The sequence below is a fragment of the Prinia subflava genome, chromosome 5, assembly GCF_021018805.1.
Source record: "Prinia subflava isolate CZ2003 ecotype Zambia chromosome 5, Cam_Psub_1.2, whole genome shotgun sequence".
Taxonomy (NCBI): Eukaryota; Metazoa; Chordata; class Aves; order Passeriformes; family Cisticolidae; genus Prinia; species Prinia subflava.
In genome coordinates this window covers 10787062-10812345 of record NC_086251.1, presented here as the reverse complement: position 1 = coordinate 10812345, position 25284 = coordinate 10787062, and the positions used below count along the sequence as shown (strand labels likewise).

Below are 25284 nucleotides of genomic sequence, written 5' to 3'. Positions count from 1 at the left end.
AACTTATTTTACATTGAAAACTGAAGCATTTTCTCCTATGTTCATCTCATAACTCCAGAAACATTTTATTCACAAACTTACAAGTTGTCCTTTGAAGCACTTACAGAAATTCAGTACCTTATTACTTGGGACACTTGATTCAAACAATTAAAATATCTGACTCAGAATGAGATACTTGATTCAAACTACTAAAAGATAATATCTGACTCAGAATAATATGCATCTTTGAGTTTATGTAGCTGACTTCTCAAAAATGCAAAAGGTTCAAACTATTATAGCTACTTTATTGAACTCTTTTTCTCCAGCATATCACACAACACTGGTAGAAAAGGGAAGATTCAAAAGCAACCAGGAGACAAACTAATCAAAGATTTAAAGTTTCTCTTTTTGGATGCCCACACACATACAGGTGTTTGTTATGCCCTAGAGACTACAAACAGCCAATTACAGCAGTCTGTAACCTGTACTCAAAATGGAAAGTCAAAAGAAAAACACACAAACACAATGCGTGTGACTGAATTTTTATTTTTCTGTTGATAAAACCCAAAGATCCTTCACAGCAGCAACAGATGCAGAAGTTACTTGCAGAAATGATACCTCTTCTTAATCTGTTTGTATACCCAAGTATGAGAAGTGTGCAGGGACTGCATATTAACACAGTACAGGCACTGCTCAGTAGTAACAGAGATCAAGTTTTTTGGAGTATTTTAATCGACCCTTTCCTTATTATTAAAGGGTTCTCATAGTATCAACAATGATTATTAATTTTTTTTTTGTTACTGCAATTTAAAAACATTTCCAACTCTACACATACTATTTATATGCCTAGATACACCTCTCCATATTTTGTAGTTGACAAACCATAACCAAATGCTACAATTCAGAATGAAAATGCTACTGCATTTAGCAGCTCTATCTGAATAAAGTAAATATTTCATTAGAGTAACAAAACACACCTCTTGTTTAGTAATACAAGGGATACGGTTTGTAAAATGAACATTCCTATCTTGCATCCATACCTTTCTGTAATATATATATTTTTATATGGCTCTAAAACATATCTCTACTAATTAACAATTAAATTAAAACACATCCACAATTGTCTAACTAGTGATTTTGGTCTCAATACTTTAAACATTAATTGTTCCATAAAAATATACAATTCAACAACATGGTTGCATCAGTTACATGAGGCCTTTCGAAAGAGGCCTATGACATAAAACCAACCATGCAATTCAGTGCTCAATGTCATCTAACTAGATATTAGATGTCATCTAACTAATATAGATAAATATTTATACTGCATTTTCAAATTACCAGTATCTCCCAAACTTCTCTTTGCAGGCTTACCATGCTTACAAACATGCAGAAAGCAATTACATTTCTCACTTGCCCACAGCAACCCCCTTTTTTTATCCCAAATAGGTCAACTGACAAAGCACAAGCCTCAAACTGTCATTTTTAGATTACTAATCTTTTTGTTTCTTTCACATATTGCTTCATGTGAAATAAGACTAAGGATTAGCCACATAGCAAGAACTGCACTTCCCAGTTTAAGCCCCTAAAAATCAAATTACTAACAGTCAATTAGGATGTACTCATAGCTGCCATACAAGTAACTGATATCCAATAGACAATGAAGTTAATTCTTTGAAAGGTGAAGCTTAAAATAACCCCAAACCAAACCCAAAACCTAAACCACACAAGTACAGCATCAAACCTGGTAGATTCCAAAAAGTGGATCTCTGTCCAGAAATTTTCAAACTTGAACACAAAACTCATGCCACTATCAAGAACACATGAGATAAGACAGTAATTGCTTTCAGATGGAGATGTCCTTATTTAGCAATCATGATGTAGTATTTCTGTAGTACCAACAAGAATCCCCCAAGTCAGAAGCAGTCAGTAATAAAACCCCAGACAAGTCCACATGTCACAGTAACCTAGCATATAAAACTCAGAACGTTTTACTCTTAATAACAATAACAATCAGTAATTTAGGTACTAACAATTCCAGAACCAATACATTCAATATGCAAATAAGACTACAATAAAAGATACTAGAAAGACAAGAATGGTATGACAATTAAGATGAAAAATTCTTTTACACAGCAGAAAGTCAGGGAAACATCTGGAATTCTTTTGCACTGCATTTATATATCTTCTGTTTCTCAATATAAAAATACATCTAGAGAATCAATCCAGAATTGCATGCAGCAATCACATTTTCCCCATAACTGCTTTAAAATTAGTACAAAATAATGTAAATTACAGGAATGATTGTTGCAAATTTGTAAATGTCTGCTATTACAACATCGTTATATAAGAACATCAACGGTAAATTATTTACAGGAGAGGTAATACAATTTCCAGAGTAGTGAATTATAATTTAGCAGAAGTGTAAAAACAATATACTTACCAAAAACATTACAAAATCTGGTATAGTTATCAGCTACACAGTAGACTGTGATTATGTTTTGTAGTTGACATACAACATATTCTTCTTAAGAAAAGTGCCAAAATACTGCTACATAAGAATCTTCTCTTTTTTTTTTTCAAAAATCAGTTAGCAAAAACCCTGGCATATTCTATGCTAATGTCAAAAGAAAACAGGAATAAAAGGATGCTGATTGTACAACTATGTCTTATTAAATGCCTTTGAAAAATCTGTAAATTCACTTTCTTGCTTAAAAGTCTGACACAAGACTTTCTAAAATAATCAATAGAAATATCACCATATATGCTTTTCCAGGGCATTTTAGGCCATTCTAAATCTACACATTCCTCCTAAACTGTGAAACACAAGGAGATTGAAAAAATTCTGAAATTGGCTGAACTGCTGAGGATTATTGTGATCAGTGGCAAAATGTCCTGCCACATGCCAGTCACTACCAATGCACCCCATGGCCCATACTGGGGTCCATACTCTTGCACGTTTTTAGTAACAGCCCAGGGGATGGGACAGATCACACTCTCAGCAAACCATTCAAAGGGACCTCAGCAGGCTGGAAAAACAAGTATCATGAATTTCAGCAAAGAAAAGTGCAAAGTCCCACACTGGGGGGAATAACCCCGTTCACCAGTACAGACTGGGGGACTGACCAGCTGCAAAGCAGCCTTGCAGGGAACAACAGCAAGCCATGAGCCACCATGTGCCCTTGCAGCAAAGCAGCCCAGCAGCCTCCCAGTCTACACTGGAAAGACCATTGCCAGCAGGCTGAGCACTCTGCCAGTCCTCGTGAGACACAACTCAAGTGCTGGATCCAGTTTTGGGCTGCCCAGTCCAATACAGAAATGGGCATACAAGAGTAAATCCATTTAAGGGCCACAAAGGTGATTAAGTGATTGCACTATCTTACAGACAAGGAGACATTGGGAGAACTGGGATTGCCTCTCTTGCCTGGAGAAGGCTTGGGTGATCTTACCAACCTGTGTAAATGCCTGATAGGAAGGAGTAAAGAAGAGCCTAACTCTTCCCAGTAAATCTAGTGACTGGACAAGAGGAAGTCGGCACAAGTGGAAATAACAGAAGCTCTACTTAAACACAGGAATGGATCTTCATAGTGTAAGGGAGAGCAAAGCAATAGAACAGACTGTCCAGAGATCTTCTGGAGTCTCCATCCCTAGAGATGTTTAATAAGCCAGTTTGTCACACTCCTGAGCAACCTGCTCTAGCTGGCCCTCCTCTGAGCTGGGCATTGGGGAATGGACTAGATCTAGTCCCTCCAACTTCAATTGTTCCATGATTCTACAAAAAGGACAGGGTCTTATGACAGGCATTGGATCAACTGAGTCACAAAGAAACTGTAAAATGTAAAAGGAATATATATTTTTTCTTTAAGTTATTGCACAATGTTAATTTTGCTGCCTTCGTTTTGCCGATCTCATTTTTTCAAATCTTGACTCCATTTCTTCAAGGACTTTTGGTGTGTATCGCACAACTAATTTAACCTTTCCTTGAGCTGCCTTCAGCAGTTCTACTGCTTTTTCATGGTGTTCACCTTCAACACTCTGTGAAGTATAAACCATTTTGTATTAGTAAAGACACAAACTGAAAACAGATTTTTTCATCTTTTATACAATTCTATACAAACAATTATATTTATGTATTTATTTATATGTACTCTATTTTCAAGACTGCATAAGGACAATGTAACGCAATTTCAGGACTTATGTTTCAACAAACGAATCGAGGTGATGATAAAAATTCTAATTAGTATTAGCAAAAGTATAGTGCAAAAATCTTGTTTAGATTTATGTTGAACAATTAAATTCTATGATAACCTTAGTCAATTATGAAATGACACTAAAAAATCAAAAGCTTCAGGAGAATACTTACTTAAAATTTAATACTATTTTTCTTCTTTTGCATGCATTTTAAATTTAGCAGTCACCCTCAATTTGCTTAATAAATTGCCACAGACAACTGCAAAATAGTTGCCTTCTTGAGGTTACCTTGCATCACAAGGCAAAACAGTGCACCCCGTGGTGCTTGCAATGGAGCAACTAACTTGTAGTGTGTTGCTTACATTAGTGCTCCACATGTCTCTCAGTAAACCCAAGACATTCAAGTTCACTTCCTCTAAACTGATTATCAATAGCCTGACCCAGTTCAGGAAGACCAGAATAAAAATGCTTTCCTAAAACAACCGTTGCAATTTCTTAGAATTATATTAGATTCATCTAATTACAATTTTTAAGCAACGGTTTTCAAAAACTGCATCCAATTAAACATTCCTGGACAGCATATATTTTATCAGCAAAACTTATTTCTCCCAAACTTATTAAACACAATGACGGGACTACTCCAAGCCTACCTCCCACTGGTGCTATTAGAAGCTAGAAGGCAGGTGATGTACCTGTTGATTGGAGGGTTTTCCCGTTACTATAAAGTTACTTACAGAAAGAAAAACAACAGTTAAAAAAACCCCAAGTTATTTCTCTTCTATCAGACTTAGACAACACATACATTTGAATGTTTTCATTTTTGTTATTCAAGTGGATGTGTAGGCTCTTCAGTTTAAAACTGGTAATAAATGGTTTGTAGAGTTCTGTTTAATTCTATCAAAACACCTAAAATTCTGGAAAACACTCAACATATCCCACCTGAAAAAAATAAACCTGTTTTTCAGTCATATTACTTGCAGTCTTAGCAGCAGCATTTATTATTATTATTATTGAAGTATAAATTACAATCACAAGAAAATGCCTGTCATGTATTGCAATGACGGGAGTCCATCTGTAAATATCAGATGACACTGATTTTTCTGAGACTACATCAGTGTTCATAACAGCAGCTCATGCAGTCACTGTATTCTTACAATGGCTATATATATTTATACACGTGCATGCACATATAGAGTCACTGTTAGCTGTATCAACTGCCTGATGATCAGGTTCGCTTTTGGGTGAAGTGGTGTTTTTGTTGTCTTTAAGAGAGTCTATGGGTGAGGAAGGACTCATCTGAAGACAGTTTTGCATCAGTCCCTCAATGTTTCCTAATACCATTAGGCTAAGGAAAGGACAGTTTCATCATTACAGCTATGATTTCTCTTATGTCTCTTGAAATGGACAGCTGGACTCCAACGTAATAGTCGGGGAAAAGTATGTCAGAGATTTGTGCTAGCCAGGAGTTCCTAGAGTACAGATACCCAGTATCTGTACCCAGTCACTATTCCTTTCACGAGTCAAAAACCCCCAGAATCTAGTTTGACTCTCACTCTTAAAATAAAATTTGGTTTACAGATGTAATGATGAGAATATTAATTTTAAGCCTTTCTGTAAATAAAAGCAAGTGTTTGGGAGACATTTACATGCATTTGATTGAAAGCTGTCTCAAGTCAAAGCCTGCCCATAACCTTTTCTTTCCAGCCTCCCTTTGTTTCACTGTTTGTATTGTTAATTCTTCAGAAGAGGATACTTAGTACAAAAAAAAAAAAAAAAAACAAAAAACAAAAAACTCCATCAGCACTTCAGACATATATTTCTTATATTTCTTAAAACAGAGTAAAAAGCCTGCTCCTGAAGCTCAGTATAGTTAAGTGGAAGGAAAAAAATACCATACAAGGTAACACCACCTTGTAGTTCCATCTCATTACAGCTTTCATCATGCAGTAGCATTTTTACTGGAATAAATGAGAATCTGGTTAGCCAAAAGCAACATAGCATAATTTACTACCTACCTTAGAAGGTGCAGAAAACTCTAATAGTAAAAATCTGCATCATGAAACTTCGATGAAAAAGAAAGGCAGTTTGTATTTTACAAAATCCTTTGACTACATTTATATAACCCCTCAGAATCTGAAATACTGATATAGATAGTACAGTTCCTTTTTGAAACAGATAAACAAAGCATAATCCTAAAAGTCTCAATGCACACAATTCTACAGAAACCTAAGCAAATTTCTTTCGTGAGGACAAAAAGAAAGTATTTTGCCAAGATTAGAAGAAACAACCAGCTTGTGCCACGTGTGTTCTGTGTGCCCCCTCAAGTGGAAACAAGCCGTTACTGCTACATAAAGAAAAGAGAACTAGTTCCTACCACTCCGTTCACGGAAAGCAGCTGGTCTCCACGTTTCAGGCCTCCATGTCTGTCAGCTATACCTCCAGGGATAATTCGAGAGATGTAGATTGGAGAATTTTGTTCTTTGCCTCCCATAATGTTGAAGCCAAGACCTTCTTCGGTTTTGGGTAGTTCAACCACTCTGGGATGAGAATGACCTTCACTAGCAGCAAATGCAGCTACAGTAGCCTGTGAGAAACAAGATTTTCCTATTTATAAGAAATTAAATAGTCTCTTTAGCTAGACTGGTGAGCAGGCTGAAAATGCAGTTTATCTCAAAAGTATTTAAATGTTAAGATAAATGAAAGAATTAATTACCTACATACCAACACTAGCATAAAAAATTTAGAACTCCAAGAATAAAATTGAAATGAATGGAATTTAAAAACAACAAGTCTTGTTATACCTTTCAATAACCTGTTAATCTTATTCATTTTATCAGACATCTAGATAATAACCTGAATTTTATATAATCTTCTGCTTCTGAAGTAATAAACTACTGTATTTTTTTGCAAGTTATAGTCTGGCTTTTACCTTTGCTGTTGCATTGGCTCTAACTTCTGGGCTACTGCTGATATCCACAGTTTCATACACGTGTTCATACACCTTTAGAAACAAAACAGTTTCAATATGAGTAAAGCAGATGTTTTTCTGCTTAGTTAATGTAAAAAAATATCAGGTGCAACTCAAAACTGTGTAAATTAGAGTACAGACTTCTAATGTTACTCCCTGATTCACAACAAGCATAGGCAATCTAACACTCTATAAAGAAACAAATTTCTCAGCATCTTTATTGCTCAGTCTCAGCCTAAGACTTCCCTCCTTCCACAGTATACAGACTTCACCAGGACTTTGGAAATGCTTATGACTAGGCTTGCATGCCTGACTCAAGGCATGATGTCTGTTTTCTCTTGCTTGATTCAAGCTGGAACTCTTCAATATGGATGCATGCAAAAACACTTAAGGGCAGCTCTTCAAGGCTTTGCTCATAACCCATCCCTCCCCGCAAACTCCCAAATTTTCCTTCAACTTTAGCAACTAATTGAATATCTTAAGAAAAAAATAGGATTGAAAACACAGAGACAATAAGAATAGCAATGCTAAGGAGGTGCTTGCACTGAAGGCTAACTCACATCTTCTCATCTCCCTGCCAACCATTTGTACTTGCTAAGCAGTAAGTACAGTGTCCTCAACAGGATGAAAAACATCAAGATGACACCTGTGTCTACAAACAGATTTTTTTAAATCATTCTGGCTGTTATCATCAGTATTAACATAAGCAACAGCAATAGCAAGGCATATCCAATCACCTAAAAGTCTCCAGAAGAATACCTGCAACGAAGATGAGGTGGCACAAGACTCCATTTAAAGATGGTGTGTCTTTGGCTTAAAAATAACACAGGCAATTGGTATTTTGTCTGTTCTTACATACCAACTGTATTACAAACATCCTGTTAGCTGCCAGTAAGGGCAGACTCACAAAATAACCTTTAAGAAGTGATTTGCTATTAAGCCATTGTTTTACACACCTATGTCCCAATTTATTTTATTTTGAAATTACTTAAAAATAAGGCTTGTTCTATTAAGCTCTGTAAATTAAATACAGCTTTATGAAGTTCAAAATTAGCTTACTGCACTGGGCACAAAAAGGATAAAGAAAATCATACTTGTCTTTAACTGAAGGTAACTGCTTATATCAGGCTAACTTACCTCTCTTACAGCATTACAGAATTCACTTTGAAGGACCCTTTGCAATGCCTGTAGCTTTTGTGGTGGCACTTCTCCACTTCTCTGTAATTTTTCCAGCAATTCAATTGCTCTGCAGATGTCTACAAAATATAAAGCACTAATAATAAGGAAAGCCTGAGGAATCTCAAAGTATCTTTTTTTAAAATTAAGTTAATGGAGGAGTCTGTGTGTATGCACTTACATACACTTTCAAACTATGTTTTAAGTTTCGTTTCCCATAAAACTATGTATTTACAAAAAGCTACAACAAAACACTGTACTTTCAGCCTGATATAAATCAGCCATAGCAACAACCCTGTAACATATCTGGAGCTATCACTGACATATGCATATTGCAAAGACAATCCAATTTTTGCGCGAGGGACTGAAATATTAGTATGTGTATTAAAGTATTGGTAGTGTATATTTTATAATACTCTATGGATCACATTTTGTTAACACCAGCTGTAATATTATCAAATATGCTAACATTCCTTTTATATTCAAAAATTGGTTCAATAAGGTACACTCAATACTTCCCATAGAAGAGGGCTGAGAATTATCTGGCTATTTCTTTTCCCTCCTCAGGTGCTTATAAAACCAAGAGAACTCCTTTTGATATTCTCAGTTGAGAGACAGTATCTCCATGGTTTAGAATCCTGAACTCCAAATCCCTTTCAGTTCCTTGAAACTTGTTCCTAGGAGTTCACATTGACCATTTTCTCATAAATGCTGCTTTGTGAAACTGAACTCCATGAAGAATTTGATTCCAGACCAGTATGACTCAGGACAGGCATCAAATGCAATGTGACATTCTCTTGGCAGCACTGTAAGAGTAGAATACATTCACATCCCTCACTTGTATTTCCAAACTGTTACATTAGTGATTATTCTGAAACACAGAAGTTCTTGAACAGAACTAGAACAGTCTCTTAGAAAAGCAGATAGAAAGGATTGTTTTCACTATCACAAAAACATAAAAGCAGTGATCAATCTACTATATAAAATAACACACAGATCATTTTAGAACAGGATGAAGTCTGGGACACTGCTATGTCCCAAATGCATTACTTTCTTTCTTCTGTAATTAACGTCTAGGTGCTCATTTTTCGTGTGGATGCACATTTACTCAGGGATATCACATCAGCACAGAGGATGTGCAATAGCCATGAACTTCTAAAATATGAATGTGAAAAGAGAGCACTTATATAACAGGATGAAAAGGTAATGGGGTGCACATTCTGAAATTAGGGTGAAGTGCATGGGCAAAACAGAGCCCACAGCAGTGCTCTGTCCACTCCCATGAATTATCAGACATCTTACAAACTACTATATCGAGACCAGGTTGTGCAGTTGATCAAACAAGGTATACCTTAACCATACAGACTGGTCATCCATGGACTGGAAACAAATCCTTTGTGGAAAAACACTCAAGTACTACAGCTGTAAGACTCAAATTATTTCTGATGATAGTTGATATGCCATCAGAACTTGCATTTCCAAGCTTTACAAACATCAGTTATCTAAAGCAAAGCAATATAAAAAACTAAATTATCTACTAACAATCCCATGTTCTACAGAGAACACATTTTACACAGGCATGCATATTTGCTATTTGTATAACTGCAAAATGAAAAAAAAAAACACACACAGCTTATTTCCCAACACATATTTTGTATTTCATTTAAAATCCAAAACAGATGGTGAAATTAAAGACATTCTAGATGATGCAAAATCACCACCATTCTCAGTAACCCATACGTTCAGCAACAGCAGTACTGATTCATGTAGTACTTAACTCATGAAGCAGCCCACTGATCAACCTGAAGTAGTATGATCAAGTTGCAATCGCAGCATTTCCAGTCTGACAACACTCCACATATTAATGAGAAATGTCTAGCATATCTATAAATTACAACACCGCTATCATTTAAATACTTGCAGATGTTTTCAGATAAATGATTATTACATGCACATAAAGCCTACAGTTCCACATAGCCATTCTTGAGCCTATAAACCATGTTAAAGATGTAAGGTGTACAGACTTGTCATCAGTTTGATTAGGATTCTGCAAGAAATTTTAAATGATGACAGCAATGTACTGATTAAAGGAGTAGCTGTAGAAATGAAGACAGCAGAATTCCATGTGATAATTTTTCTTTTTTTCACCTTCATGTTTTGTCATTAAATTAGATATGCTTCCTACCTGTATCTCTTAACAGACAAAACATTTAATGACACAGCACTTTTTACCCCAAGGTAAAATTGCTCTGTTTGGGAACCAGCTGTGTCTTTCATTACCTACAAACTAAGAACACAGAATCAGCTTTTCAAAAAGTGATTAGAATACACTGAACTGGATTCATTTTAGATGAAACCAAAGCAGAGGACACACTTTAATAAAAACGTGTTTTCAGATTGAAGGACCAAACTATTGTTATTAAAGTAAAACCCAGAGCAGTCAGACAAAGCATGAAAGTTAGATCCTCGGTACTCAATTAATCTTTTATGACATCACACTTCTTATTCAGGTAGATAGAGAAAATAGATCCCATCCACAGGACACTCTTCCCAGCAGCTTTTTCATTGTACATTATTGAGAGGATCCCATTAGACCAGTGTGGAAGTGCAAATGAGCACAACTTTCTCCTACTGAACTGCATTGCACACCACAAGTCAAAAGCTGAATATTCAGTCTACCCCAGCCATATTGCTTTAGGAAAAATAGTTTCATTAGGAATAAGGGGCAAAACACACCTTCTTTCATTTTTCAAGAAAAGCTTGCTGACTAGTGTGCTAAATTACACAAATTACTGTACAAATCACTGATGTAATTTGCTTCCTCCTGAATTAACAGTTGGAATATGATTAGCTGAAAGCTGTCTTCCTCACAATATAAACACTATAGCTTAGCAAACTGTTCAGCACCAGAGACCAAATTGAATAGTACAGAAGGGTTCCAATGATGCATTTCAACATCAACTGATGTAGATGTAACTCCAGAGGCGGACAATTAAAGAAACCCAAACCATAAAACTAACTGTAAAAACGAATCCATACATAATGGAAAAATTACTTTTCTTTTCACCTTTCCTTCCTTTTTATACTGAATTGCCTGTTCCTTACGAATCATTTATTGTGATCATGAATACTAGATTGAAATCCTGTAAAAAAGAAACACTTAAACTAAAAGAATGTCAGGGGAAAAAGCCAGCAAGATGCTACCACTCCAAGCATGTGTGACCAAAACACAGAGAGGGAAAAAATGCAGCATCCTCATTGATACTCCTGATTAACCCCTCCACCGCTTATGTTCAAGTATTCTAGATTCCCAAGCTATATGCAGAGTTAGCACATGTCACCACTAAACTGTAAGAAAAACTGTAATGCTAACTGTTGTTTCATTCCTGCCCTCTAGTGAATTTGCGTAGTGGTGTTTGCAATGCAGCTTGGAGGAGAAAAGACACAAGAATTTCCAAATGTCCTGCTGGTAAGCATAAGGTAACAATTTGAAATCAGCTAATTTTCTACACCATTCTCTCTTTTCTTACGCTATATGCCAAGACACTAGTGATGTTCACTTTCAAGCTAATTATGACTCAGCATCAGGTTTTGTGCAGTCAACTCCACACTATTAACAGTTACTTATTTCTGTAAATAAGGCTCATGCTTTTGAAGATCCATTATAAGGTACTCTCTTTTTCTTCTTTTCTTAAAAAAACCAATATGCCTGAAGACCAAATAGCTCCTTGTTTCATTGATCTCTAAGTAACTCTGCAGATTTGTTTGTTTTCGTGGACAGAGCATAGTGGCAGGGTAATGAGGTGAAGGATAGGATCTGAGTCTTAAGTCCGCAAACCTTCCAAGCTAAACTAATCCACTGCTGAAGCAGCTGCCTTAATTAACAAGCTGTGGAGTGTGAAGCAAAGACCTTACATAACTCACTATTTACAGGCCAACACACACATTACTTGTGGAATAGGAAGCAGGGCTAGCAAAAAAAGGCTAACTGAGCTCTTCAGTAGGTAACACAACAGTACCAGAAAAATAAAGTGGGTAAGTACAGTGTGTTACACATCTACAAAAATACATCTAGCACCCTGAGCAAAAGCAGTGGTCCTAGTGGGAATGGTAGTGGGAAAAGTCAGATCATTCAATCACCTATATTTCACCTACTTGTTTTTCTTTTCAGAAACACGATTTCTAATTATCAGTAATCATATCCCATGTAAATTTCATTTTCCAATCCCTACTGCCCAAAAACATACCAATAAACCTATCAGCTATATTGTTATATAAGCATCTGTGGACCTTACAGAGTACCAGATAATCACATTGAAGGAAATTTATAACTGTTTCTTAAAAACTGTGGATAAGTGTCACAAACATACTACACCAAAATGCCCAACTAGGTTTTATATTTCGTCTGTTTTGCTCTTAATTTCAGTTACACATGGCATGTATTAACAATATAGATTAAGACTACATACTGGAAAAACGAGGTGAAAACATGAAAGGGTAATAGAGGACAATCATGAACAAGTGTAGAGGGATTCCTTCATGTGTCAGCTGTCGTCTATAAAAGCAGTAAATTATTATTTTTAACACAGCTAACGAACTGAACTTAGAATTCTCAGAATTCTGCTGCGTTCAAGATGAAGTTTTCTCATGAGAGAAACAGAAACCAAGAGATGGCAGGCTGAGTCAGAGCGGGCTGAAGCGTTAACAGCAGTGAAGGCAGAGCCGACGCAGCGACAGAAGACCTTAGGCGAGCGCACCCATGAAAACTCAGCCGCAAACTGAAACGGGAGGGAAACCTCCAGGAGCTGCATAAAGCAAAGCCGAGGAGGTCGGTTCCACCAACACGCCTGAGAGAGTCAGAAGCGACGGAAACCTGTTCAAGTCAGATCAGCTGTTCAAATCAGCTGCGGCTGCGCCCGGCGGAGAGGAGTGGCTCAGCTCCTGCGGCGGGCCGGGAGCGCGGCACGGGAAGGGCGGCACGGGAAGGGCGGCACGGCTACTGCTGCCGCCGCCCTGCGGCCTCGGCCAGGCCGGACGGGCCAGGCCCGGGAACGGGGGCGGCTGGCCAGGGGCTCGGGACAGGCTGCGGCTGCGTGACGGGGGCCAAGCCGAGCCGAGCCGAGCCGAGCCAGGGGCTCCACCGCCGCTGCCCGCCCGCAGCACAGAGCGGCAGCAGCGCCCGTCGGGGCCGCGGCCGCGCTCACCTCGCTCCAGCCGCACCGGCTCTCCCAGCGCCGCCATCTCGTCCTGCCCGGCTCGGCGGAAGTGACGCGCGCTCCCGGAAGAGCGCGCCGCGCGCCCGGTACCGGCCCTGCCCCTCGTGAGGGCGGGCGAGGCGCTGCCGCTGAGCGCGGGTGTGCACGGCAGCACCGGCAGGCCGAGCCCCTGTGGAGGCCGGCAGCTGCCTGACTGCCCGCCAGTGTACCGGGACATTATTCTTCTGGACCGTGTGATGCCTATATCCTGACGGGAATTTCAGCAGAAAATGTCCTCTCCGGATTTTCCCCCATCCTTTAGCGTGACTGAGGATTATTTACACGCTAAAAGCACCACACTGCGAGTCTGCGAGTGGAGATGGGATATATATATATATGTTAAATATATGCACATATACATACTCATAGAGAGAGAGCTGTTGTCTACCTAGACTTCAGCAAGGTTTTTGACACTGTGCAGAAAACCCGGCGGAGACAGAAGAGTCCTGCTAGTTCATTCAAATGAAGGGAGACCCCTATAGTCCCTAGGTCCAGGAGGTCTCTCTCCATTTATTCGAGTAGAGTTCCAGGACTCCTCTGTCTCCTTTGTGGACGCTGGCTTTTCACAGCGTGGTTTGCCGCACAACACTGTCTTCCATGACATCCTATTAGGTAAGCTCAGGAAATAAGGGTTAGAGGAATGTACAGTGAGGCAGATCAAGACCTGGCTGAAGGCCAGAGCTCAGAGGGTCGCAGTTGGTGGCGTGGAATCCAGTTGGAGGCCAGTGCTCAGGGGCATTCCTCAGGGATCAATTCTGGCTCCAGTCAGCCTGTTTATCAATGGCCTGGATGAAGGGATAGAATGCACCCTAAGCAAGATTGCTGATGATACAAAACTGGGGGGAAGGGCTGCCTGATACACCTGAAGGCTGTGCTCCTGTTATGAACGAATTCCCAGTGGGTATGAGGGCTCAAAAAAAGCTGTCCGTGTTTGCTGCTGTGGCCCTGGGATGTGGCAGGGCTGTGTCTCTGGAGCACCAGCCCCCGGGCAGCCGCGGCCGGGCTCTGGGCAGAGTGGATGGGGGGAGCACTGGAACCCCCAGCATTTCCCCGTCAGGAGGGGTTGTGACATCCTTGTCCCAGCCCCATAGCGAGACAGCCAAGGCAGCCGCACCATCCCCCCAGAGGAAAACACAGAGCACCCATTCGCATATTAAAAGAGCTCTGAGCACTCAGAATGCAACCCCCCCCTACTCCCAATTTGTGCCGTCACCCTGCCTTTTAGAAAAAAGGGGGGTTTTCTCTTTTGCAGAGAAACCCCCTAGCTGGGATGAGGCTGCTGTCCCTTGAAAGCTGCTGACCCCCTCCCAGGCTAGGCTAGAGGTACCCCCCTGTCGTGGTTGGGGGGGGAGGTGAATTCCTCCAGGGGGATGTGGGCAGTCCAATTAGTGATCAGCTTTTTTGCTGGCACCTGGGTTGGTCACTCGGAAGTTTGGACACGCCTCTGAGGACACAAAGAGTTAAAAGCAGGAGTCTGGGGAGCTCGGCCTCTTTTTCGGATCCGGGTGTCAGCAGAGGGATGTCTCAGGCCTCCTTCCCCCGCCCGGCCACGAGGCTGGGTGGGGGAGGGGAAACACGTGGTCGGCTCAGGTAAGCCGGAGCCCCCCCGGGGGTGGGGAGAAGAGAAGGGACAGAACTGGAACTGAGCTGCTCCGTCCAGGATAGAGGGGTGGAAAACTGTGGAAGTGCCTTCTGTGTGTGCTCACCCCCCTCCTCCCCCCCCAAACTCCGGGAGAAGGTGCTCAGCCATGTGGGGGTTTGCCGAGCCTGGGAGTGCCTCGCCTGCAGCACCCTGCCGAGAAGAAACTGTTAACCCTTGCTTGGCAGAAAGAAACTTTTCTTAGACATTGATTCTCATGACTGGTGGTTTCGGAGAGAGGGAAGCGGCCTGAGACCGAGATGATAAAGCATGATTGGAAGGAACTCGATGGAAGAATGAGAGGAGTAGCCTTAGAGCTAGACTTTTCTTGCATAATGTCAGCCATGGACTGAACTTGAGTCTCTTTTGAACATAAACTGCATTTTTGGGTGGATGCAGCTGCCCCTTGCTTTTGCTACAGTGACTGGCACTTGAAGAATTGGAGCGAGCAGAGAAAAGAAGGGGAGGGTGAGGTGGTGCCCTCTGCCCTCAGGGCAGACCTGCTCCTGGAACCCTGGCCCCTGGGTGAAAAGGAGAGAGCTCGGCATGCAGCATCCTTAAAAAGCCCTGTATGTAGTTGTAGCCTATGAGACAGCAGTGAGAGCGCTGGACATAGGAAAAAGAGAGTGTCACCTTAGCAGACTTCTCCGGGCGGTGCTATAGGTGACATGGAAACACATAAGGGGTAGACCCGTGTTTTCTGAAGAACAGTCTGTGGTGCGAGAGAGACTCCTCTCTCCCTTGCTGAATTGAAGATTAGTTTGTTTTTGAGTGGTGATTGTTTGATCTAAAACCCAGGGGTTGGTCTGTGAAAAGTGATGGGTGGGGAGGTAGAAACTGGGAGAAGAAATGTTCTAAGAAGTTTTTATTTCTGTCTCTGTGTGTGTTTAAGAGTATTTCTGTCCCTGTTCTTATGTAATTAATAAAGTTTTGGTGGGGTTTTTTTTGTTTTCAAGATTTAAGCCTGCTCTGCTCTGTTCCTGATCACATCCCACAGGAGTTGTTAGAGAAAAAACATATATTCATGGGTGCACTAACATCTGGCCAGTGCTAACCCATGACACCCCCACACCCCAGCAAGTTTGAGGACAAAGGGAAGCTGCCCTGTGACATTCTCCTACCTCATTAAAATGTGAAAAGGAGCGGCTTCTGTCTAGATTGCCCGGTCATTGTTTGCTGTAACTACCTTTTGCAGCAGGGATACCTTATGCTGCGGCTGGGACAAATGCATATGCATTTAGATATGCAAATAAAACCAACCCGGTGACTCCTGGGAGAGTTTTTTAGAAGAACTGCACCCCAAGATGAGAAGCCAGATGCATCAGAGGAAAATTAGAAGGTGCCCTGGCCAAGGAAGGAGTGGACGCACCCCCTGGCCTGGTTTGAAGATTCACCATGACCTATGAGGAGTCTGAATGGAATGGGAACCAGCCAGCTTAAATTACAGTGATTTTCATGGGGAAACTCTGTAGGTCTTTTCCTGTGGGTAAAGAGCTGACTCTGTATTCCAGTGACAGATTCTCTACTGCTCTGCCCTCTGATGGTTGACCAGAGAGAACTTCTAGCTGTTCCCCAGGAAAGTTCTGGAGTCTCCCTCTGGAGACATTCAAAAGCCACTTGGACAAGTTCCTATATAACCTATTCTAGGTGATCCTGGTCTGGTACAGGGCTTGGACTGGATGATCCCCAGTTGTGCTTCCAACCTCAACTATTCTGTTATTCTGTGATTATTATACTTTATGTTTTGTATTATATACTCCAGTATTGTAGTATATAATAAATATAATACTATATATAAATACTATAAATTTATCTGATAATATATGGTGAACAGTATATATATAATGTATAATATATACTTTTTTATATTTCTCTGTATGTAGATATACATATAAATATTGTTCTGCCTGTGTGAAATGTGAGACGTGCTTTATATTTCCTGTTTGGCAGCAGTTTAATCTCTTTGTGGGGCTAATGTATTGAATTTACCATCTGTATTAAATCACTGCAAGTACAAGCATGACATACTTACTGTGTGAATTTCTTTTGGAAAAGAGTAGACTACTTTAGAACATGTATTTATATGCTCTTAGTTTATTCTGAGGGTATAACTTCCCATTTGGCTTTGATTTAGCCTGCATTTTGTATTTTTTGCTTTGAAAGAGAATAGTTCTCAACAGGTCTCAAAGTGTCTGCCAATGTGGCAGTGATGTACTCCTTTCTGTGATTTATTTTAATGTCAGTTCATCTCAGTTTGAGGGCTGCTGCATGTGCATTTCAATGAAAAGGTCATACAAATGGAATTTTGCAGGTGAAGAAAATTAAATCCTCATAGACTAGTTTCCGGCAAGAAAAAGTGTTTTAGCAGCCGGAATTGTAGAATGCTTCTGGAATAAAATCCAGATGTTTCTATCAGTGGTACAGGAGCTACCATTCTGTTAGAAATGATTGAAATTTTAAATAACCTGCTTAGACTTTGGATAGATTAGCCTATGGAGAAAAATGAGTGTTCAGCAACATTTCTTAAACCCTAAGACCTTTCCAAAGGACATATATAAGAGTACATGTTTAAAGTTATCTTTAAAGTGCCATTATTCTGACTTCAGTAAGGACTAAAGATTCAGAAGTTAAAGCGGCTGCTTTAAATTTCCTGTAGACCCAGTGAACTGGACAACAACATTACAAGAATAAGAAAATCTGAAAATCAAATGTTAAGAAGTTCTGCCACTGTCTACTTGATAGCACTTTCCATCTTAAACCATATCACTCCAGCAATTTGCACTGATTTATGCCTGCAGAAAAAAACCCAGCAAAACAAACCAAAAAACCAAACCAGAACAAAGTTTGGGTTTCTAGGTTGTGATCTATGAAGAATATCGATAATGTAATAGCAGGACACAGGCTTCAAATTCCAGTCGAGGATGTAGAATGCCAGTGTAGGACCGCAATGGAGGGAAGAAAAATAGGGCTACAGTTTATACAGAAAAAGAAAAGGCCATGCATACCCACTTGCTTTCTTCCTTACTGAGGTAACATTTAAGCACACTGCTGCATTTTTACAAGACTGCCTGATTTTTGCAGCAGTGTCTTAAGTTACAAAGGCATTGCAATGGCAGAAGTATTTTAGTGTGGTTTTAATCTTCAAATTAAAAAAATACACTTAAAGAAATAGCCACTGTAAGTTACAAGTCTATCTTGACACACTAGAAGAGAATAAACTGCTGAGTCTATGTCATGCCATATTTTTCTTAAGAAAAATTCAATCCATAAATGGATGCTGACAGATTAAGTATTAACACGACAAACTCTTTGTGCCAATGTAGTCAAGAAATGCCTATCTTGGCAAGTGTTTGGAGGGAAAAAAGGTCTCAGAAGTGATTCTCAAAGAGTAGGGAATGCATCTCTTGAATAAGTAGGTAAATAGCTTTGTATTTGCACACTAGTAGCTAAGAAGCGTGAAAGAGCTAAGATTTAAACTTTAATTGATGTATTTTGCTAGCTATAATGAAATTATTAATTTAGACCCTTTTTTCTGTCTCACTCAAGCTTGTGATGTTTTTACCAGTGTTATTTTACTTGTATCTTTTTGATGAATGTTGGGGGGTTAGATTTGCTTCTTTTTTACTTATATTTTTTTTTCCCTTAAGTTGCTAGGAAACTACCTACTGGGTACTTATTGGTACTTCAGCAAAAAACAAAAGAAGTGGCCAGACGAGAGGAGTGTAGCACCTGGCTATACTTATTTTTTGTCTCTGTGAATTTTCTCTCGGAGGGGAAGATACCGCGAGTTTGGGGGCAGGAAAAGGACACGGCTGGGGGCAGCTGCTCTCTCTCGTCTCGGCATCGGAAGGAGCACGGTCTAGTGGTTGCTTACTGTGGGGAGAATCATGAATCAAGTGATACAGCCTATGTTGTCATTGGAAAATAGCTGCACTCCCAGTTCAAGAGAAAGTTGAAATCAGTTTCAAGTGTAAGGTAATTTAAAATGAGGGTATAGTTTACTTTATGTGAGAAGTATTGGTGTGTAAGAAGTTAATCCAAAACTAAGAAGATGAGCTTTCTTTATAGATTAATTTGTAAGGTTTTAATATTTTTATGATAGTGTCTTACCATGCAACCAAAAATGTGGCCCTTTTTGTTTTAGATGTTAGACACAGGTGAATGCAAATATGATAGGATTGAGTCTATTATTACCTATTCAAAATCGACGTAGGAATATGGTTCAAAAAACTTTGTTCACTTTCCTTCAGGTTTTTCCTCGAGTACAAGATCTATACTCAACCTTTTCATGAGAAAGAGACACTCTTTAAAGCTGTGCAAGCAATCATTCTCATGAACCTCTCACTTGTGAACACCGTCATCGTCATCACCATCATCCTATGAGATGAATATCAGGAGAGTAAGAAAATAGCAAAAATTTTGACTAGCTTTGTCTCCTTATAATACTATCAGTGTATAAACTTTCCTCTTAGTTCTATTGGAAACTAGAACTTTCCCTCTCTTTGGACCTATATAAGTGTATTGCTGTATATTCTTGTATTAACAGGACAAATCCATAGTGGTCTTGTAGCTAGCTAGTATTTTCCTTCACATCCAGCTGACACTAATTTAGTTGCAAGGAGGTTCTATAAGATTATTTAGTTGCTAAAGAAGACATTGGAATACAGTTTTCTAAAATTTCATCATTCCAATAACAACTTTAGAAGTATAACAGTGCTAATAAATGTATTATTTTCATGCACAGATAGTAAAAATCACACCCCATAGCATTTATTTACATATGTGTTTTCACATGCATTCAAAGTGCTTTCAACATTTTATTTATGTTATTACTTAAATAATTACATAGCTAATTGCTGTAGAAAGTATGTATGTGCCCAGTTACCTCTTGGGAAGAAATGGCAATTTTGTAACACAGTATACCAATGTGGAAAAAAATTGACTAGTAATAGGTATCAGAATATGTGCTTATAAAAATTGCAAAGGACTCTTTACTGCCCACGAAGAACAGCGACTCCTCAGAAAACCTGAAAGGCTGAATTAACCCTGATAGTACTTTTATTTATGATTCATGTCAGAGAAGAGAGTGCAAATTCAATTTTTAGGTTATCAATAGATCTCTTTTTCTCAGGACTATGATGCGGGTAGAATTTTATTGCATTAGTGCAGGTGAATTAAATTTCTTTGAATCATTAACTGTTGAATTAGTACTTTCAATTTTAGTAATACTTTGATTCACTGACCTAGTCCAGGATGAAATTCATGGTCTGCCACATGTTGTGATTGCTATTGCCCCTGTCACAATTCAGGAATTTGTATCTATAGGACTTGATGCCTTTTTGGTCATGCAGATACTAGCAATTTTTTCTATCTTCATATGACAGAAGATATTTTTTTCTCTTTTATGTGTTACAGAATATGCATTTTGATAAATCTCAAACTGATTGATTAACATGTAGAAAGAGTTCAGCATTTTATAAGTGTCACCTAATCTCCATGAGAATTATTTTTTCCACATAAAATTTGACTAAGTGAAATGTCTGTGAATTTTTCTAGTCACTCCTGGTGAATGTGAAAGCATGTAGAAGATATATAGAGAGCCCTGCCTGTTACATGTTTGTAACTTTGTAATCTTGTCGGTGTCAAATGCTGTCCACTCACAGCATTTTCTATAGATGAAAATGCTGCTTACTGATGATAAGACTGAGAGAAGCAGCAAAGTCAGACTGTAAAGTCAGTGATGCATCTAAGTACTAATTACCATTAATACTCAGAAATAATTAAATGCATCTGCTTTGTTTCAGAGGAAAAGAGTTGATCTTGCAAATGTTCTTTTTAAATAAAATAAACAGTATCTATGAAAGACCTCATACAGATAGGACTTGATGCATCACCTCCAAGGTCTTCTGCAACCTAGTTGATTCTGTGATTTTATTGACTCTGTGAGGCATACCTTACTGTATGATGTAGTAAACATACACAGGTCTGAAGGAACCACTTCACTTTTAAGTTTTAAAGGAGAGCAAGCTTCTATTTACAAAACAGGATACTATTATATATCAATAATATTAATATATTATTATACATTAATAATATTATCAAATAGTATAGTATTCCATAAAGAACCAAAATCTACTTTTCAGCATTAATTTCATAGAACTTACCATTTTCCATATGCAAGTGGTCATAATACAATAATTAAGCTGGCACAGTTCTCACCTATAAGCATATTTTCCTTGGTACCAAATTGAAATTATTTAAAGAATAACATATTAATTGGAGAATTTCAGAAGAAACAGAGAATGTTTCATTTTTCCTTGAACGGGATAGGAATGTTTTTGAAAGGACTGTTTGTAAATTGTGTCTTTCTGTAAAGTCACAGACATAAGTTCATATTGTATTAGCAACATTTGCCTTTCTTTCAAGTGTTTTGCTTAATGTCTTGTTAAAGTATCCTATGAGACAAAGCAGTGTGGAAATGTGGCAGCTTAAAAAAATACTGTATTTTACTTTATGAAAAGTTAATTGAACCCTTAAGTTTTGAGTTTACTTTAAAAAAGAACTAATGTTGAACTGAAGCTATCCAAAATAGATTTGGCAGCTTTTTGTTAGGAGTCTATAAACATGCTGAATCTCTTTCTGCTTTCATCACTGGAAGCAATGTGTGGCCCCAGCCTCTGGGAAGGTTGATCAAAAGAAGAAACTGCCTCTGCACTATGCTCTACTTCCTACTTGAACTTGGCAGAGCTTTTTGAGTGGGAAAGGGGTGGAGGCTGCAAATTTAGTGTGTGTCCTGCACAAATACAGGCGTGAGTTAGCAGTGGGTTCCAAAGTTTAGTTTTTATTGAACCACACCTTGCAAGGAAGTAGTTCATACAGGGAGGATGTTTCCAGCTAAAATATAATTTAAATATCCACAAAGAGACATAAGCAAAACTTTCCATATCTTGATTATCAAACTCACAAAAACAACCACACTTACAAAAATAATTATAGGAAAATGCTTTTACTATGTAATAGACAACCATTGGCTGTATGTAATAATTTTGGTACTTTATAACACATAGTAGACTTTATGTTGCCAGTAGTAATATATTCTTTTTCTGATACTGGCTTGGTTTTGGCCCAGATCAGCAGGAGCAGATGTGGTCATAGCCCAGATGTTACTCAATACCCATCCTGTCATTGCCAGGGCAGGAAAAAGAGTTTCCCTTTCTCTTGCTTCTGAAAAGGAAGACAGTCCTTCCCATGGAGCAAGCATGTCAGATGGAGCAGCGGGGTGACGCTGGTCCCAGATGAAGAGAGTAATTTGGGTGATGTAGCTTTGGTCAGGTTGAGCTCTGCACTCTCTTTTATATACTTTTATTATTAATATTGTTGCCGTTACTTATCTCATTGCTGTTTCCAGTAAATTGATCTTATCTCAACCTGTGATCTTTGCCTTTGTTTCTCCAATTCTCCAATCTGCTGCAGCGGAGAGGGGAAGAGGGTGGAGGGAAAGAAGTGAGTAAGCGATGTGTGATTTTGGAGAGTCTCAGTGGAGGCACTAAATTGGGGAGTACTGTTTGTAAACCACAATAACATTGATTGGCACCCAACTTGAATCACAAAGGGCTGAGATAACAACAGATCTGCCCAGGGCAAGTTTGAAACAGGTTTAATCTAAGCATTTGCTGTATTATGTCTGGAGCCACTGGTCACAATGTTGCAAGGTCTGTCCTTGTGGGTGTGGTACCAAATCCTGTGCATGTTTCCATAAGTACAGTACGTTCCTATCATGGTGCTCTTTTTAGGAGCAGGGGGAGGGATCAGGATTGCTTTGTTGCTGTCCTGTGGATTATCACTTTATGACATGATGACATCAAGGGCAATGGAGCATTTTGCCATTCACTCCCAATCAGGATCACTTGAACTTCCAGTACAGGCAGCTGTTGGGATCCCCCTGTCACCCCAGCAGTAGAGATGGACTCTACCCATACATATCTTGATGGCACCTTGTGACATTGTTTCCACAGGTGTCAACTAAAGCCTTATACTTGTAGGTCTGATTTGCCACACAGTCCAATAAATCTGATTTCCCTTTTCCCCACCTGGCTGGAGACAGGGTCTCTCTAAGTTCTGGTCATAGTACTCATTGCTCACTTCTTGGAGATATGAACTGGACATCCTTTTGAGAGGATCAGAAGTAACATCAGACCTCTTATTCTGTCTGAGGACTTGCCCCATGGAAACTGGAGCAGCATTTATCCTTGAAGAATTTCCTACTGAGATTGTTCCTCCTCTCAAACCACATACCTGTGCTGCTAGGGCAGAGGCAAGGTTTTCCACCCCTCTTCCTCTCCGTGGTCAGGCAGGTAAATCCACAGGTTACCTCTTGGTGTGTACCCTGTCTCTCAAGCAGGGAGTGCTTCCTCCCAATAGCAGACTCTGGTCTGTACTGGTGGGGCATGGGACATTTCTCTAGCATGCTTGAGTCTTTCAAATCTGTCCTTGTGCTTGGACAGTCTTTCCACAGCCAAGGTGCAGGTAGATAGAGAGAACAAAAATGACCTTCATATTGCCAGAGTCAGCACTGTTTGTTCTCCTTTCATTGACATCAATGCCAATGAGTTGGTGTACAATGATGGCATGCTCCGTACAAACTTCTGCCACATGGATTGGGTACACTGAACCTCATCTGGATCTACAGGGGACTGCTCATCATTTGAGTCCCTACAGATTACATCCAGCACAGCTAATTCTCCCAGGTACTGGATACCTTTCTCCACGGGCATTCCCTGATTGGGCACACTACTAGATCATCCTTGAGACGATGCCTTTTCCTCACACTTGACAGGAGTCACCTCCAGAGGCTGAGAGTTTCTTCCCAATCCCCCATGACAGGGATCCCAGTTGTTTGCTACCATCTAGTTTCATATTTTGGGTTGTGATACCCAGCACTGGAGCAGCCAGGTCACCAGCGTCTCATGTGACTGGCAGCTGAAATCTTTTTGCATATCTGGGAGGTCACCTGGGGATAGGAATCAGAATTATTCCTGTCTCTGCCTTTTCTGAGGGCCTTATTTCCTCTTCATGCTCCACTAGGCAAACTGATTTGGTCTTTGATTTGTCTGTACAGGTGCAACTGCTAATGGCAGAGGTTGTTCCTGTGATTCAGATGCAGTTTGAATGGCCATGGGGCCTGTTGCTCTGTAGAATCCCTTGAGCCTCTCAGGGGAATTCCCAGGGTTCAGCCCTGGAAAGATCTACCACAGAGTTTTCCCTGCCTAGGCTGAAAGAAAAGCACTCCCCATGGTGCTTTGCAGCACTACTGTCAATCTACCTCAGCTTGCTTCCCCCGTTGGCCAGTTGGCCTAACCCACCCCAATTGTTCATCCTTCATCCCCTTTATAGGTCACTGACCTTTGCCCTGCCCTTTGTACCACCCCCATGCCCTCACTGGTTCCTGATCTCTGTTTATGTCTGCGCAGACTGCATGGCCAGGTTTTTTTGTCCCTGATCCTTTCAGAGTGTTGGAATAAACCTTTGCTGGAGCTTACCATACAAAAGGCCCTTCTTGCCTCTCTTTGCTGAGCTAGCCATGGCGTAGGTAATGTATGGACCTGAGTGCTTTGCCTGAATCTTCCCCGAGTGGCTTTTCCACAGGAGATGCTTATTGGGAAATAGGTAGCAGCTCCACCATCTAAAACCATACTGCTACATTGCTCTGCTTTTCTCCTACTCCCTGAGGATGCTGTCTAGTATCAGGCAGTGTCTGATAAACAGTAGCCAGGGCTCAGCACCTTGCATAACTTTGCACCTCTCTGGAACTGCCATAGAATTTTTGCTTCATATATTTTATCACTTTAAGAGGATCCTGTAGTTGTTCAGGGGTGAACTTTCAAACCATTGGAGCAGAATAATCCTCCAAAAGATGACCCATTTTCTCCCACATTCCATGCCACCCATGGGGCAGATCTCCCTAGAAATCTCTTTCATGGCTCTAAACATGGCATGGGCCCCGCTAAGGAGACCTGGAAGACTTAGGAACAAGAATATGCTTTCCTTAACATCCAAAGGGAATTCAAGTCTCAAAAGCT

At 39.8% G+C, this 25284-nt stretch overlaps 1 protein-coding gene across 1 annotated transcript; it reads right to left on the bottom strand.

The window, feature by feature from the left end:
• Positions 1–509: 509 nt before the first annotated feature.
• Positions 510–13596, bottom strand: LIN7C (lin-7 homolog C, crumbs cell polarity complex component). The gene is made up of 5 exons (XM_063397991.1): positions 13516–13596; positions 8273–8391; positions 7097–7168; positions 6542–6751; positions 510–4011 (listed from the first exon to the last, which is right to left on the bottom strand). Exons 1-5 carry the CDS (start codon positions 13550–13552, stop codon positions 3856–3858), a joined length of 594 nt encoding a protein of 197 aa, XP_063254061.1. The 5' UTR covers positions 13553–13596; the 3' UTR covers positions 510–3855.
• Between the last annotated feature and the right edge of the window lie 11688 nt (positions 13597–25284).

Excerpts from the sequence above, each read along its gene's own strand:
- LIN7C (XM_063397991.1), bottom strand. The coding sequence starts at position 13,552 with ATGGCGGCGCTGGGAGAGCCGGTGCGGCTGGAGCGAG. Across the intron at positions 8,392-13,515 it reads GCCGGTGCGGCTGGAGCGAG|ACATCTGCAGAGCAATTGAA; the intron begins GTGAGCGCGGCC and ends TATATTTTGTAG. Across the intron at positions 6,752-7,096 it reads GAGCCAATGCAACAGCAAAG|GCTACTGTAGCTGCATTTGC; the intron begins GTAAAAGCCAGA and ends TGTTTCTCACAG.